General features: G+C 35.4%; 1 protein-coding gene across 10 annotated transcripts in view; it reads left to right on the top strand.

The window, feature by feature from the left end:
• LOC115214180 (liprin-alpha-1) overlaps positions 1 to 17,425 on the top strand; it is a 368,483-nt gene that overhangs the window by 264,833 nt on the left and 86,225 nt on the right. For 9 of the 10 annotated variants that reach the window (XR_003881885.2, XM_029783276.2, XM_029783272.2 and 6 more), the window contains 4 exons: positions 238 to 314; positions 4,184 to 4,310; positions 7,697 to 7,914; positions 15,929 to 16,124. Coding sequence is in view for 9 of the 10 variants with exons in the window: in XM_029783276.2 (XP_029639136.1) it covers positions 238 to 314; positions 4,184 to 4,310; positions 7,697 to 7,914; positions 15,929 to 16,124 (618 nt within the window). In the remaining variant the exon portion in view is untranslated. The remainder of the gene's footprint in view (positions 1 to 237; positions 315 to 4,183; positions 4,311 to 7,696; positions 7,915 to 15,928; positions 16,125 to 17,425) is intronic. The other variant, XM_029783278.2, reaches the window with a different exon arrangement.

The raw sequence follows: 17,425 nt of genomic DNA, 5'->3' as shown, positions 1-17,425 counted from the left end.
TATTAATGTGTGTGTGTGTGTGAGAGAGAGAGAGAGAGAGAGAGCGAAATCAATGAGTAAATGTTTTCTGTTAATGGATTAATTTCTGTAAAGCAAAAACAAACAAAAAAAAATTTTAAAGAAGTATTTTCCTTATCAGAACTTTAAACTTTATTTGTAATTACTTTTTATTAGCCTTGTGTCTTTGATTTATTATTAGTTCTGATTTTTCTCTGTAATTTCTTTTGAACTTTTTAGGAAAGAACTTACGATGATTTATCTAGAGCAAAGAAAGAGCTAGAAGTCATGAGAGTTCAACTTGATCAACTCTCAAGGTAAGTGAGCTTAGCTTTAGAACTGGAAACATTTAACCCTTTTATTACCAACCTGGCCAAAACTGGCTCTGGCTCTGTAGTACAAATATCTTGTTTTCATAAGTTCTGAATTAAAATCTTCTGCCAAACCTTAGTCACAATTTATGTTCCTAACACTAGCTTAATGATAACTAAGTTATTTCACCAAATTCTTTGTTATATTTAAAATTGATTGAAAGAAACACAGAGTATCTCAAAATAAATACGGTAACGAAAGGGTTAATTCAGGTAGCTTACTGTGTGTGTGTGTGTGTGTGTGTGTGTGTGTGTGCATACAAACAATGATGAATTTTTCCTTCAGTTTAAGTTCTTGAGAGAGTTCAGGCTGGTCACTAACAAGGCAACAAGACTTTTTGAGTTAAGAGAACTCCTGGTGTTTGTAAATATGCGGTTGGGTTGGGAGCTGTTGGTGCATCTATTCACATAAGAAGCTCACATGGAAAAGTTTTGAAATGTCTTACAAATCTTCACTATGCCACTTATAGATTGGGTTTGGAGAATCCACATCAGCTTCTTTTGCCCTCTTTTCCATGATCCTGAGAATGTTTAGGTGTATGTATGTATGTATGTACATATGTATCTGTCTGTACATATGTTTGTATATGTATGTTCATCTTTAAAAGTAGGTTACATGCATCCTTCAGTTATAATTTGTATTAAATTTCATGTTTTAAATATTTATCAAAGCTATGATGTTAAACAATATATGTGAAATATTCCGGTACTAATCTGGTGAAACTGTCATTGAGAAGACAAACAAATTTCATTAAATACAGGGTGTGATCATGCATGTATTTTCATGTGTGGATGATGTGTTAATAATTTAGGTACTTTTACTAGATAAATATGCAAAATTATTTTTCTGACTCTCCCCATATATTTGAGGAGAGAGAGGGTGGCTGAGGTAAAATTACTATAAAAAAATATATATGAGAGAATAGAAACTGTTCAATTATTTATGTGCTGTGAGCAAGCTATAACTTCAATATTATCAAAATATCTGCCAGAGTTTGATTGATCATATCGTATACAAATACATTAAGTTTTTAAGATATCCCAAGCCAGAAATTGAATAAGGAATATTAATTTAATATCCAGTATCTGCAGGTGACAAACCTGTTAAAGTAGATCTAAATTAATCTACTTGATACACCTACACCTTCATTCTGTGGCTCACCTCTCTTCCGCTCACACACACACACACACTCTCTCTCTCTCTCTCTTAAACTAAGAATAGAGAAGGAAAATTGTTTTCTCTTCACTGAGTTATATAATACCACATACAATTTCATGATAATACCAGTACAATAACCGATGCTATCTGTTGATTAATCTTGCATTTTTGCATTATGCTATTCACATATTTGCTTTGCAGATTTTTTCAAAAATAAGGAACAAACACACACGCACGCACACACACATGCGCACGCACGCACACGCAGAAAAAGAAAACAGAAACAATATTGTATAGGAAAACAAATAAGTGTAGTTTTCTTCTCCCTAGGGTGATTAACCCACACTTGTTACAATGTATATTGCAGCTAATATTTTCCATAGCTATATTCTCAGTTAGAATATCAAGAAAATATTATTGGAAAAAGATTAGTTGGGAATAGATAGAGAGAGAGAGAGAGAGAGAGAGTGAGTGAGTGAGAGAAAGAGAGAGCTCAAAAGTTGAGTGGGTGCATGAACACTTTTTGATTTTATTTTCTTTCTCTGTTTGTTGTAAAAGTCACATTTCCAGGCGCACTTAAAATTTTTAATCAATGACAATTGAATACAGATCTAAAACTTCATATTTGGTTTCTCGTATGTAGTCTCTGCAGTTTTCATTCTCTTCCTGTTTCATTACAGGGAAATACGGTTGTATAAGTAACTGTTAAGATGAGCATAGAAAACAAGAACCCTTAATAACACCAATAACATAAATATTGATTTTTTTTTCTTCTTTTTTAATACTAATACAGTGCATTTTGGCTCCAGACTGATTTTCACTGGATATCACTTTAGTGGCTATTTGGGATTATAATTCATTGTTTCTGCTGGCAGTATTGTGTTTGGTTCAAAGCCTATTTTAGCCATACTTTTTTTCTTTCTTTTTGTTTTGCCTTCCACAAAGAGAGTATTTCTCATATTTTTTTGTCTAATTCATTTGCTATTCTCAAGCAAATGTTTGCCGCAGTCATTGCTTTGCTGTTTACCCTCTGATGAATAATGTTATTGCTGAGCGTGTGGCTAATTAACCCATTGAAAGCACCGGGACAGATTCAGTTCTGTGTGTGGTGTGTGTGCTTCTTTTTATCTTTTACTTGTTTCAGTCATTAGACTGTGGCCATGCTGGGGCACTGCCTTGAAGAATTCAATCAAATGAATTAACTTCAGAACTTTTTTTTTGCCTTCTTTTTAGAGTATGGTACTTGTTCTCTTGGTCTCTTTTTGCCAAAATATTAAGTTACGGGGACGTAAACACACCAACACTGGTTGTCAAGTGGGCTGGGGGACAAACAAGATACACACACAGTGATGATAATAATAATAATAATGACCAGATGAAAATTCTAACTGGGCCCCACCTGCAAGGTCATGTGCTGTTTAGCATGATATGAGATCAGCATGTCGCGCACATTTGGTTGTGATGCATGTGCTTGGTGTAGCCTCATCGGATGGGTAGTCATGATAGGTATACTGGGCTTCATATATTTTACACCAGTGTCACTTTGATGGCATGCACTGCTCTCTCTCTCACTCAATAATAATCATAATAATAATAATATGAAAGAAAACACATTCTAACTCATGTGTCATTTGATTTTTGCTTAACCAATAAGTTACAGGGCCATAAACACACCAACACCAGTTGTCAAGTGGGGTGGGTGGTGCAAACAATACACATATATATGCAACAAGCTTCTTTCAGTTTCTGTCTACCAAATCCATTCATAAGGCTTTGGTTGCCCTAGGTTGTAGTAGAAGACACCCAAAGTGCCATGTCTGTGCCTATGTGTGTATTTCTATATAAACTTAATTGCGTTATTATATTTTAGGGTTTTTTTCAAGCCCTTTCTAAACTATTCTCTTAATTTAGTAATTCACTTTTATAAATCTGTCCAGTTTTCAGTTGGCACAGTCAGTCTAGCTGTAAATATCCACCACCATGTAAGCTGTAACAGGGCTGTAAAAATGATGAGTATCCAAAACACTAGTTGGATCTCATTGTTCTCATCAAGAAGAAACAGAGTTGCTAACTTGTCTGTGAATGAAGAAAGTGACACACCTTCATCAAAGGAAGATTGATTGTAGAATTAATTTTGTTTTAAATATGGATCAAAAATATATTACGAAACAGTCCAGTTCTGTTCAACAACTTTTTGTTGTATACAAATACTTTGGAGACATTTCTTTTCACCACTATTAACCTTTTGGGAACATTGCCAACTGATACTTCTGTACTATATATATATATGCAAAAAAAAAAAAAAGCACCACTTTTAAGAAATGCAAAAAGTAGGATGGTGCTGTTTAAAATTCTCAGAGGGTGGGGGATAACTAAACAAAAAAATGTGTGTGTGTTCTTGAAAAAAAAAAACTGTTCTTTCTAACATCAAAAAAAAATAAATAATTATCTGAGAGATCATCCATTTGTAAATCCACCATGTGTATGACCTGTTTGCAATGAAAACTGTATCCTTACCACCACTTTTTTTTTCTCTATTTAGGAACTTATATTTAACCTAGGCGAAGATATTCATTTTTTTGTCTTGTTTTTAAAATTGTCTTTTTACCATTCTTTGTTTTTTAATTCCAATTTTTTTTTTTTCACTATTTAACAGGGCAGCCATTGGCAGTCAATATCCTCCTATGCCCCCAAATGTTGTAATTCAGGGAACCGGGGAGGACACTGTCTCTCGGAGGCAACAGCGTGGAAGGGAGCAGGCCCTTGTAGAGGATCCCACTAAGGTAAGAAGCTTTTGTTATCATTGTGTAAATTACATAAAAATTTTGACATTGAATGGCATTATCAAATTTTCAAAGTTATTCAATTGCTTTATATATATATATATATATATAATGCAAAACAAGGTGGAAAAAAATAGTACTCGAATACCAAATGTAGAATAATAAGCTTTTTATTAAAGCTGAAAAACTCTTCACAAACTGTTGCACAGAGTTTGTGAAGACTTTTTGGATATGTGTGTAATATATATTTTTATATATTTATGTATATATATCTACATATATAATTGTTCATCAAGTCCTTTGACTCGTTGGATGCTTATCAAACCATCCAACCCATGCCAGCATGTAACATGGACATTAAATGATATTGGTGATGATATTTATTTTACACTGCACTTCAATGGCATGAATTTACCTATCTAATTTATTCCCTATTTCATTGTCAATTTATCTCTCTGGACCATAACTAATTGCTTATTTAATTTAAATTCTTTTCAAAAGAAAAAGGTGAAAAAAAAATCTATTAATTACCTTAAAATTCAATAAATCTCCTTCCTCTGCACCTAACTTCCAACTTCTCCGCCCACGCAATCTTCTCTCTCTCTCTCACTCTTACTCTTCCCTCCTCCACCTCCTGTGGTAATTCTTTTTTACTTTCTGAGACAAGATTTGTGCATTAAAAGAAAACAAGCTGAAGCATCATAGAAATCAATTACATAAAAGAGAGATAGTTTTTATTTTTAGTAACTTCAACTGTGGGTGACATTTAGTGTTTATTCAACCTTCTGGGTGCAGGTAATAGCTATCGCTTCACTGTTCCATCTGTGATATGTATACTAGATGGCAAAGAAATAAGCTAAAAGAGAAGTGGTAGGAGAGGAGAAAATATATATAATAGAAATCAATAGCCATTCTGTTCATAAGTCAACTATTCTGTTTACTTCTTTCTATAAGTAATTAGATGGTTTGTTTTCCATGGCATGGAATCAGTCTTTATATTGCCATTATATTTGTGGTGTTCATCCAGCTCCTTACATTCTGAGTTCAAATCCCGTCGAGGTCAACTTCGACTTTCATCCCTTGGGAAGGGGTGATAAAATAAGTACCAGTCAAACACTGGGGTCTATATAATAGTCTAATTCCAGTTCCATGGCATTACAGCATTACGTAGATGAGATTCCAGTTTCCATAGCATTGAATAGATGAGAGATCAATACTACGACACTAGACTGTCACAGGCAGCAGGAAAAAACAGCTTTTCCTGCTGGAAGAGTTGTACTCAGTACTACCATCCAAACCACTGGTTCTTTTTCTACCAACATTTTTTTCCTGCTTACTTTAGCTTCTAAGTATTCAAGTTCAGCATTTGCTGCTCTAATGCCACCAATCTGGGAAAAACTAGAAAGACTATGGGCACTGTGTCACCTCCTCTGCTTAGCATGATCTGAAATTTGGTGGAGGAGTCTAGCCGATTATAATGACTCCAGTGCCTGAATTCTTCCTTTTGGCACAAGGATAACAATTTTGAGGGAAGAGGGAAGTTCATCATCATCATCATCATTTAATGTCCGCTTTCCATGCTAGCATGGGTTGGACAATTTGACTGAGGACTGGCGAACCAGATAGCTGTACCAGGCTCCAATCTGATCTGGCAGAGTTTCTACAGCTGGATGTCTTTCCTAACGCCAACTACTCCGAGAGTGAGAGTGTAGTGGGTGCTTTTACGTGCCACCGGCATGAGGGCCAGTCTGGCGGTACTGGCAGTGGCCACGCTCAAATGGTGTTTTTTACGTGCCACCAGCACAGTTGGTTATATTAATCCTGTTGCACAGCTGGTATTTACTTTATTGACCCTACTATAACTGATCTCAACGAATTGTACCACATGCTCTAGTTGCTTACAACTAGGTGAAATCAGAGAGTTCATCTAATATTCCGAGTGCTTTTGGCCTTGTCTATAAATTAGGTACTATAAACAGGATACTACCATATTCTTCCCTTTCAGTTCACTTATCTTCTTCACATAACCACCAACAACTTTTGTATTGAGCCAGATTCCCTCAAACCACACCCTCCCATCTTTAAAAAAGGGAATAACTTATTAGACAATGTGGTCCTTGTTATATTAAGACTGGAGCACTTTTGGTTATAGGCCTACTTAACCAAGGCTGATCTAGAGCTAAATAAAGGACAACAGCAGCAGATTTCCAGTTTATTAATTAAAATTTGGTAACAAGTAAATTAAATAAGTAAATAAATAAAAACTAATGATTCAGAAGAAAAAGTAAAAAGTGATCCACAAAATGGCATGAAACCAGCATTCCATTTTTTAATTAGTTCTATGAAGTATCGCCCATTGGCAAAGTGAAAGAGAATTCAATGCTTTTTTTTTTTTTTTTTAATTTCTTTCTTTAAAAAATTTTGTCATTCGAAATTTTTAAAAATCTGGTTTTTAGATTTTGTCATTCTAATATACTATTCTCATCTTTTTTTTTTTTTTTGCACTTACAGTGCCTCTCTTTAAAGCTTACTGGTTGCATAACTCCACCGACCAAGAAGTACGCTAGTTTCTCCTCTCCCCGTTACCCATACAGTCCCCTAACCATGCACTAACCACCTTTGCTAATCCTTCTTTTCCAACATACCATTCTCATCTTCTAGAAATCTCATCCTGCCTAAGCCTTTTTTTTTTCCTCTTTTTTTTTTTTCAATGTCCCTGCAGTTGTTCAAAATAGATATCAGCTGTATTGATCTCACAAATCTTGGAGGACCTGTGGAGATCTTGGGCAGGGTCCCTTCCTCCTGGCTACATCATTAACGAGATAGAAATTTAAACTTTTCTAAATCACTCTTTAGATATCATTATTATTATTATATTATTATTATTATTATGACAAAGATGGTAAAACTGGCAGAATCCTTAGCATGCTGGGAAAAATGCTTATCAGCATTTCACCCATTGTTATGTTCGGAGTTGAAATTCCAGTGGGGTCGACTTTGCCGTTCATCCTTTCGGGGTTGATCAAATTAAGTACCAGTGAAACACTGGAGTCGATGTAATTGACTAGTCTCCTCCCCTAAAATTTCAGGCCTTGTGCCTATAGTAGAAAGGATTATTATTATTATGGCAAGTTGGTATAATTGTTAGCATGCTGGGCAAAATGCTTATTGGCATTTTGTCTGTTTTTTTTTGTTCTGAGTTCAAATTCCACCATGGTTACCTTTGCCTTTCCGTCTTTTAGGGTTGATAAAATAAGTACCAGTTAAGTACTGGGGTTGATGTAATTGGCTTGTCCCTTCCCCAAAAACTTGCTGGCCCTGCGCCAAAATTTGAAACTATTATTGTTGTTATTGTTATTATTATTACTATTATTTCCTTATTTCAGGTGAACACACTGAATGAACAGGAGTGGGAGAAAATACAACAAGCACATGTGTTGGCTAATGTTCAACAAGCTTTTGATACCAGTGACACTGAAGGGACCGACGACACAGAGTCCATATTTGGCGCTGTTGACTTACTTTCACCCTCTGGCCATACAGATGCACAAACATTGGCCTTGATGATCCAAGAACAGCTGGATGCAATCAATAATGAAATTAGGTTAGTACTTTTGATGCTTTTATATGTATAAGGTGAAGGTGTGGCTGTGTGGTTAGGAAACTTGCTCACTGACCGTGTAGTCTCAGGTTCAGTCTTGGGCTGACCAAAGACTTGTAGTGGATTTGATGGACAGAAACTGAAAGAAGTTCATTGTGTGTGTGTCCCCTGTTCTGACACCATAGGATGGTCGTAAATGAGCATTACCATCATATAAGTGAGGTTGTTTGTTTCTAGTCTTCTGTGGGGAAAAAATTTGTGGCCATGGGGGAAATATTACCTTGCTTGGAACCAGGTGAGGTTTGGTGACAAGGGTATCTGGCCATAAAAAATCTACCTCAATAATCTCCATCTGATCCATAGAAAAGTGGATATTAAATGACAATAATGATGTGGTTGTGTGTGTGTGTAGTTTTGCTTTATTTTCTGTGTTTTTCATTCAAAACTTTGTTGGAACATTACCTGTCAGATTCTAACATCTTCATCATCACCACTGTCTCTTATCATCACCATTGCCGCCGCTAATGTTATCACTACTGTCATCTTCTATCAATCCAGCTCAGAGTAGACTCAAGGAATCGCTAAAGTATTACTGAATCAATCATAGCAATGAGTGATTCAGTAATGTTCAGTTTTAAGTAGTTACAGGTTAGTGACATGCGTGAACCATTTGCAAAAGAAAAGGAGTTCCTAGGTTAGGCTTACTAACTTAGGAAAATGAAACACTGCTGGAACGGCAAATGTATCAGTTACACTTTGTAGATAGCTGAAACCATGTTGGAAGCAATAGAAATATCATAAAGACTTTATGATCTAACAACGGTCTAATATGTTTTTGTTGTTATTATATTTTTTATTTTTGATAGTGTTGATGCATAAAAACTTTTTTGCAAGATGGCAGTGTGGTTCTTAACTGCTGTTTTTTACATGGAACATTTTTATGATTTTCCCCAAATCACAGAACGCATAGCTTTATTTAATGGACACTACTGCTACCTTCACTTTAACCCTTAAACTGCAAAATTAAAATTTCCTGGTTAGCTGACTGGCTTCCGTGCCAGTGGCACATAAAAAGCACCATTCGAGCAAGGTCGTTGCCAGTGCCACTGTACTGGCTCCTGTGCAGGTGGCACGTAAAAAACACCATTTGAGCGTGGCCGTTGCCAGTACTGCCTGACTGGCCCTTGTGCCGGTGACATGTAAAAGCACCCACTACACTCTCGGAGTGGTTGGCATTAGGAAGGGCATCCATCTGTAGAAACTCTGCCAGATCAGATTGGAGCCTGGTGCAGCCATCTGGCTCGCCAGTCCTTAGTCAAATCATCCAGCCCATGCCAGCATGGAAAGCGGACGTTAAACGATGATGATGATGATGATGATTTCAGTAATTATCTTACATATCTATCACAAAATAGAATTGGTATTTTCTGCCTTCATAAACTTGACATAACTCAAAAGCAAAATAGTTTCAAACATGACATTCCTCAACAAAAGAAAGATTGGTAAGCAAGATTGCTTTCTGCAGTTAAAGACAATGAAATTTTGAGTGGATATATCTGTTTTCTGCAGATATTGAAAGGATTAATAGGACATTAAATGAAATGAATTGGGAGTTATTGGCCTAGAGCACTGGTTCTCAACTGGGGCCTAGACGACCCTCAGGGATCCACATGAGATTCTGTTGTTAAAATTTATGTGCAATAAATTGTTTATACTCCTACAATGCACAAAGTATTTGAAAAATTTTTTATTCAATTGCTAATAATATTTAATTATAAAAAATACCATCAGAGTTTTTAAACACGGTTATGAGGATCTACCTGAGTGGAATGGTTATGAGGGTACACCTGAGTAAAATAGGGTTTAAAGGGGTCCATAGGTGAAAACTGGTTGAGAAACACTGATCTAGAGCATTTGGGTCAGGATGAGAGAGAGACAGAGAGAGATATGTGGTGGTGGGGAGTGGGTAGAATGCACTGTTCCAGAGGAAAGAATAGCACTGAAGTAAAAGAAGAATTTGTGCTTTACATCTAATTCAGCTTCTATAGGTATGTGTAAGTTGATAGGGTATTGTATTACCAGCACTTAGGTTGTGAGTTACAATCCTTTATGAATGTTTCATTGTGTTTTGGGCGTAAAATTCTTTATCCCAAATATTCCTAACAGGTGTGGGGGGAGGGACTGAATTACTAGTCCTTTTTGGAAAGGGCTAGTAAAGCTGACCACACACAAATGAATATGTTTGATTTTTAAAGGGTCAAAATAATTCATTGTTGAATTTGATCTAACTAGCAAGAAAGTAGCTTAGCTTTTGCCATGGCTCACTGAAAGCTGTTTGGTTACCTTGAATCATTATCTGGGACAGACAGTAAAAACCTAACACTTGAATGGGGTTAGATGACTTTTAGCTGTGTTCAAGGGTGGAGGAAGTGTTTTTATGTTCTTGGAATGTATAGTCTCTGTAAATTAGTAATGTCGAGTTAGGATTTGCCTCTCCTTTTCTTTTGCTTCCACTTTTACAATTTGCTTCATCTTTGTATGAAACCAAAAAGAAATTACTTGTCATATCACATCACAACATCATGTAATGATAATATTTGCAAGAAACTGCTTTGTTTTGTATAGGTTTCATGTAAGATTGAAGACTAGGCTGATTTCATTTACTTCTTATTTATTTATGTTTCATTTTTATTTATTACTTTATTTTTTTTTCAGTGAAATCAGTAGGTTTCATCTGCACGTCTTGTTTTATCACCTGAAACTAGAATCAGAATAGTCTTTACTGAATAAATCCACATACAAAAAAAAAAAAAAAAAAAAGAAAAGAGAAAAAAACTAGCAACTGTCTCTCACAAAATGTTATATATCTATTTTGAAATAAGTGTTGGCTGGGATAATTTACCTATTTGCATTTGTTTAAAAGTAGTTTAAATTCTATGTCCATGATATGAAATCTTTTCTTTCTTCTCCATAGAGTTTTGATCCTAAAATATAACACTTTTTGTCTGTCTCTCTTTTCTGAATTTATATATGTGTGTGTGTATATGCATGCGTCTCTCTGGTAAATACAAAAAACAAGAGAGGGTGATATAAATTCAAACATGGTTTTATATATTTATAAATTTTCCATATTTAAATGTGTAGAAATATCAATATGTGCTTCAGTAATACAGCTTATTTTACATTGTAATTTACATCAATGTGCAAATGACATAATTTAAATTACATACCCAAAATATCTATATCTGTCTATCTACACACACACACACACACACACACACACACAGCAGTTCCAACCACCTGATAGGTATCATAATTGCTAGATATTATGTAAAGACAACATAGGCTTCTGCACAAAATATATTACATAAATTACAAAATACATTACATAAAACTACCACAAAATATATTGCGTAAAACTAACATACGCTTTCAATTAATTGCATCTATAATTTATTCATTTATTTATCTTACAATTGGTGACCAGATTTTTTTTTTTATATTACAAACAGTAAGCAATTAAGTATGAAGCAGCTAAATTGTGGCTGTTTTGAATATATTAATTCATGTTGGATAATGAAGTATTGTTAAATATATTTAGTTAGTGGTAACGATAACGCTAAGGAAAATATAAACCTTATTCTTATTATAACTTTGTATGAAGTGGCTCTTTTTTCCTGTTTTTTTTTAATAAAAATTATTGATTGTCACAGGCATAGCTATGTGGTTGAGAAGCTTGCATCCCAACCGTATGCTTTCAGGTTCAGTCCCACAGCACTGCACCTCAGGCTTGTCTTATACTACAGACCCTGGTCAATTAAAACCTTGCAAACAGATTTAGTAGAGAGAAACCAAAAAGAAGCTCGTGTGTGTCCATCCTTGTATTGGTATCACATAATGGTTGTAATCAAGTGTCAACATCTTACAAGCTATTGTTTGTTTCCAGTCTTCTGTGAAAAATGTGTCTTGCCATGAGAAATACTACCTTGCTTTGAAAGAGGTGAGGGTTTGTAAGAGAAAGAGCATCTGACTTTAGAAAATGTTTCTCAGCAAATTCCACCTGACCTGTGCAACCATAAAAAGGTGTATGTTAAATGATGACGAATCATGATGCTAGATAAATAGATTATTTTGCTTACATACACTCTTATTAAAAGATCACAACAGGAAAACCTTTAGTACCTATTTTCCTCATTTAAATCAATCTGTCTTTGATGCTAATTATTTTCAGTATTTTACTGCTCGTTCTTCAATGCAACTCCAAGCACATAGAGTGCCTGAAAGTCGAAAATAATGAAGTTGTAACTGGAACTAAAGGCTCTAAACTACAAACTCACCATGATCACTAGCATAAAGACGACATGACTCATTAAGTCTCAGGTGGCATAAGATAATTTGCACTTCTCTGGCATTTTCTTTTCTTTGGTTAAGTGGTTTATATGTTTATATTCATTTTTAGATCTTCAACCACCACTCCTTCGCCTCATCAAATCCTCTACTAGCTTGTTATCGCCTCTGGTGTACAATTTATTCATGCTTCTGATTAACGAGCCATGAATTTCATGCATTATAATTGTATGCTTGTCTCTTATTTCACAGAGAATCTTGTCTGCTCTAATACATGCATATATGTATGTATATGTATATATATATATATATATATATATATATATATATATGATATATTAGTGCTGTGTGGTTTGCCTGTTTGTGTACATGCAAATTATCATATGTGGCCCTATACATGTATTTATGTACTTGTGCCCAGTGTATGTGTGTGGTCTATAACACATGCACACTGGCACTTCTTTGTGGTTATCCACTGGGTCTAATCTTGGCCATCCTCTCCTTCAGTTGTGGTTCCTTTGATGACTAGTCCATCTTTAAGGTCAGCAGCAACAGAGAACACAACTGACTGGAAAATAGTGACTGCTGCTGGCTTATGCTACATTTACATTATGTCCTCACAAGTAAAGAAACAATTGCAGTGTTGACATTTCCCTGACTGCTGTAAGGCTAGTGACCACCCCTAACCATCCAAGACCCTTAATCCACAATACGGAAGATACGAGTGCAATGACATGTTATAGAGTGGTATTTCCCAATAACACTGTTTTTGTGTGGATGCTTCCTTCAAAAACATAGCTTCTTTTTATTATATTTAAAAGTATAGGCGTAGAAGTGGCTGTGTGGTAAGTAGCTTGCTTACAAACCACATGGTTCCGGGTTCGGTCCCACTGCGTGGTACCCTGGGCAAGTATCTTCTACTATAACCTCAGGCCGACCAAAGCCTTGTGAGTGGATTTGGTAGACAGAAACTGAAAGAAGCCCGTCATATGTATGTATATATATATATATATATATATATGTATATATATGTGTGTGTGTGTGTATGTTTGTGTGTCTGTGTTTGTCCCCCCAACATCGCTTGACACCGATGCTGGTGTGTTTACGTCCCCGTAACTTAGCAGTTCGGCAAAAGTGACCAATAGAATAAGTACTAGGCTTACAAAGAATAAGTCCTGGGGGTCGATTTGCTTGACTAAAGGTGGTGCTCCAGCATGGCCACAGTCAAAGGACTGAAACAAGTAAAAGAGTAAAAGAGCAAGAAAACCCACTAGCTACTTGATTATTAATAATTATGACTAGAACAGTTAATTTGCCTTTTAATATTGTAATTACATTAGGTATGACACATAACTATTTCAATTTAATACCACTTCTATTGGTTATAACAGATTTGTTATTCAGCTAATTGACTATTTGCAATACCAGTGAATATTTTTCACTGCGACTAGGAGTACACGTTTTTGATAATGCTTAATGAAGCAGAAATGCATCTGGCATTCTCACCACTTACTACTGGGATGATTTTTGTCTCCCTTAGATGTAGCATTTTTAAACACATCTCATCTATCTGAGATGTTATCTCTGGATGAATCCTGCAGTAAATTTACTTTAAGTATGATGCATAAATGGCTATTTTGATTTAATACTGATTTTATTGCACATAAAAGATTATTGTTTTAGTTTGTTTAAATTATTCTACCTGGCACCATAATAATCAGAGCAGATTATCTAACTTTCGCTCCTGACTTGAAAGATCTCTCTTTATTCACCAGCTTTTAATCTTTTAGATTGAAGTAGCAGATGTGGGATCAATCCCATTATTATCATTATTTAATTTTTGTAAGATTTTCTTACAGAGATCAGGTTACTGTTGCCATAGCAGATGTGTAATGCTTGGAGGAAGTAGCCTAGCAAAATAATAGGCTAACATATTTGGAAACATTTTCATATGCAACATGCTTGCTATCGAAATCTAGACATAATCATTCAAAATTTCATTAGAAGTGTAAGGGATTGAAACAGTGGTGTTTATTTTCTTCTTTCATTCTCTCGAATTTTTATCGTTGATGCTTTTAACCTTTTTGTTCTTTTCTCCAGTTTATAAAAAAATTGATTAATTATCAACAGTTTTTATTTGTTTTATATATGCAGTATGTTGTATTGGATTTTGGTCTCACCATCACTATCATTTTTGTCTTCATCATCGTTATCGTTAATTATCATTAATTATCCTTATCAGTTCCACTAGTGCTGTGTCTTTATGCATTGACTAAATATAGACTTGTGTATTTGGAGAAAAATAAGAAGCCAAGTTTGTTAGTAATTAGAAGTACCACTGCTGCTTATGTTCAACATTTCCAGTATAATTATCATATTATTTTATATGATTATAAAAATATTTATGTTTCAAAATTTAGTCTTACATTACAGCAGCAACAGTAACTAAATAAATGAGCCTTATTTCAAATAATACTTATTAAAAAAGATGCTCTCCACCCATTTAGTTTTTTTAAAATTTAGATATTGATGGGAGTGATATATTTTAAACCAGTTTTCTGTATTCATGAGGCTTAGATCATCATCATCATCGCTTAACGTCCGTTTTCCATGCTAGCATGGGTTGGACGGTTCGACTGGGGTCTGGGAAGCCAGGACGCTGCACCAGCCCCAGTCTGATCTGGCAGTGTTTCTACAGCAGGATGCCCTTCCTAATGCCAACTACTCCGTGAGTGTAGTGGGTGCTTTTTACATGCCACTGGCACAGGTACCAGGCAAGGCTGGCAACGGCCACATGATTCCACAAATTTACAAGTTTACTTAAAACTTAAGCAGAAAGTTTCCTTTTGATAGTTATTTGTTTAGTGAAGAAGTGGGTCATTGTTTTAAATTATTTAAATTAGGAATCAGTTAGATCAATGCATATTGCCTTGTCACCTGAACACCATCAGTTGATATTTTGAGGGCATTCAGCTGAAGCCCTTTGCATTGTAAGGATTTGGGGCCAGATCTCTGGTTTGAAGCTATCTTATCTCTTCAGATAAGGCAGCGAGCTGGTGGAAACGTTAGCATGCTGGGCAAAATGCTTTGCGGTATTTCGTCTGCCACTACGTTCTGAGTTCAAATTCCGCTGAGGTCGACTTTGCCTTTCATCCTTTCGGGGTCGATTAGATAAGTACCAGTTACGCACTGGGGTCAATATAATCGACTTAATCCGTTTGTCTGTCTTTGTCCTCTCTGTGTTTAGCCCCTTGTGGGTAGTAAAGAAATAGCTATCTTATCCCTTCCCTCCTCCCACTATTCTCAGGCTCCATGTAAAGGGTCAGAAACCCTGCTTTTACTCCTGACTATGATATAAAGAAAAAAAGAGCAGCAGTTTCAAGTAGTGATTGTTGGTATGGTATGTATTGATTAATGTGATTATTAAATATAGCAGGAACTTCATAGTCTATTTGATGATGGTATTAATTAATTTTCTTATTAATTATGGAGTTTTTTTGATAACCATTTAATTAATGCCTATTTAAAACAGATGTTAATCATATGATGGTAATACTAAGCAGGAGAGAAGAGTAATCTGGAGGGTTTTTTTTTTGTTTGTTTTTACAATAGTAATTAACTGCTAAGTGGCTCTACATTGATTAACTTTTCCCCTTCACTTCTTTTTCAGATTGATACAAGAGGAGAAAGAAAGTACCGAACAGCGAGCAGAAGAACTGGAAAGCAGGGTAGGGAGTGGAAGTCTTGATGCAATAGCCAACAGATGGCGCTCGGGTTATGAGCGATCGTCTCCACCACTTAGCGGGCGATCAACGCCTACTCCAAGATCATATCAGTCCAGAGATTATCTTCAAAAATATCATACAGTAAGTCTGGATATGCCAGACTCTGAAAGAAACCACATTGCCACAGTTTTTGTTGTACCTGTTGTTTTCTTGTTGCTATGGGCTCGCTTCTCTTTTAGAAACACCCCCACCTTCTTCCTTCACTATGTCCGTCTGTTTGCTCTAAGTATTCTTTGTAGAATTGCTGAGGTATATTCATGCTTGTTGCTTTGCACAAACTCATGCTGGAATTAAGAATATCAAATGCATATACAGGAATTCATTTTTTATTTATTTTTTTATCAATTATGAATTGCAAAAAATATACCTTCGGAGAGTTGGTAGATTTCTAAGTGTAAGTCTGCTATAGGTCATTCCCAGTTCTTACAGTTTTATTTCAATTAACAATAATTAAATTTGTGAAATAATTTTTGCTAATTTTAGACTAATTCGTTCAACATTTGAAATGTTATTTCTTTGACATGGGAAACTTAATTTTAATTAAGCAATTTATTAATTACTTAAATGCAAAAAAAAAATGCTTCTTTAGAGTTCTTTCTTTCTTTAATAGTTAAAATTCATTTTCCCCTCTTCTAGCATTTGGTTTTAATTGTTTCAAAAATGTAGACATTGGCATAAAGTTAGTGAAAGCATTTTTACATAAGTATATCTTTTCTATCTTTAGTACCTATTGGAATCTGCAGGAACTTAGACAAACAAAATACTGACATATTAAAAAAAAATAAATGCACCCTTTTAAAGCTTAGCCAGGCTCATGGGCCCCGTTTCCCGGTTTCAATGGCGTTTGTGCTCCCCAGCTGGATGGGACGCCAGTCCATCGCAGCATTACTCATTTTTGCCAGCTGAGTGGACTGGAGCAACGTGAAATGAAGTGTTTTGCTCAAGAACACAGCACGTCGCCCAGTCCAGGAATCAAAACCATAATCTTACGATCATGATGCTGACACCCTAACCACTAAGCCATGTGCCTCCACGACATATATATATTATCTTGTTCTTAATCCTTTAACTCTGTGTAAGGAGCAACAAGAGAGTTCTGTACGGATTGCAGTTATCCCCAAGTGTAGCCACCTGCAAATGTTTGGAACTTATTGATAGAGAACTTTGCATCTTGCCATGTTTCACATCAGTACAGCAGCACCATCTTCATGTTAAAGATCCCGAGTCTTGTATAAACGGAGGCACAATAGAATGTTCAAAATATGGTTTGGAGAACCATGAAACAAGTTTTAATGTAGTCTTTCACAAATAGTTGCCCTAGATGTAAATTAGTTATGCTTTTAAAATTCCATTTGTTTTGGTATATATGCAAAATTAATTAA

Source organism: Octopus sinensis, linkage group LG7 (genome assembly GCF_006345805.1).
Source record: "Octopus sinensis linkage group LG7, ASM634580v1, whole genome shotgun sequence".
Classification (NCBI taxonomy): domain Eukaryota; kingdom Metazoa; phylum Mollusca; class Cephalopoda; order Octopoda; family Octopodidae; genus Octopus; species Octopus sinensis.
The sequence above is the reverse complement of the archived record's forward strand: the minus strand, read 5'-3'. Positions and strand labels throughout refer to the sequence as shown.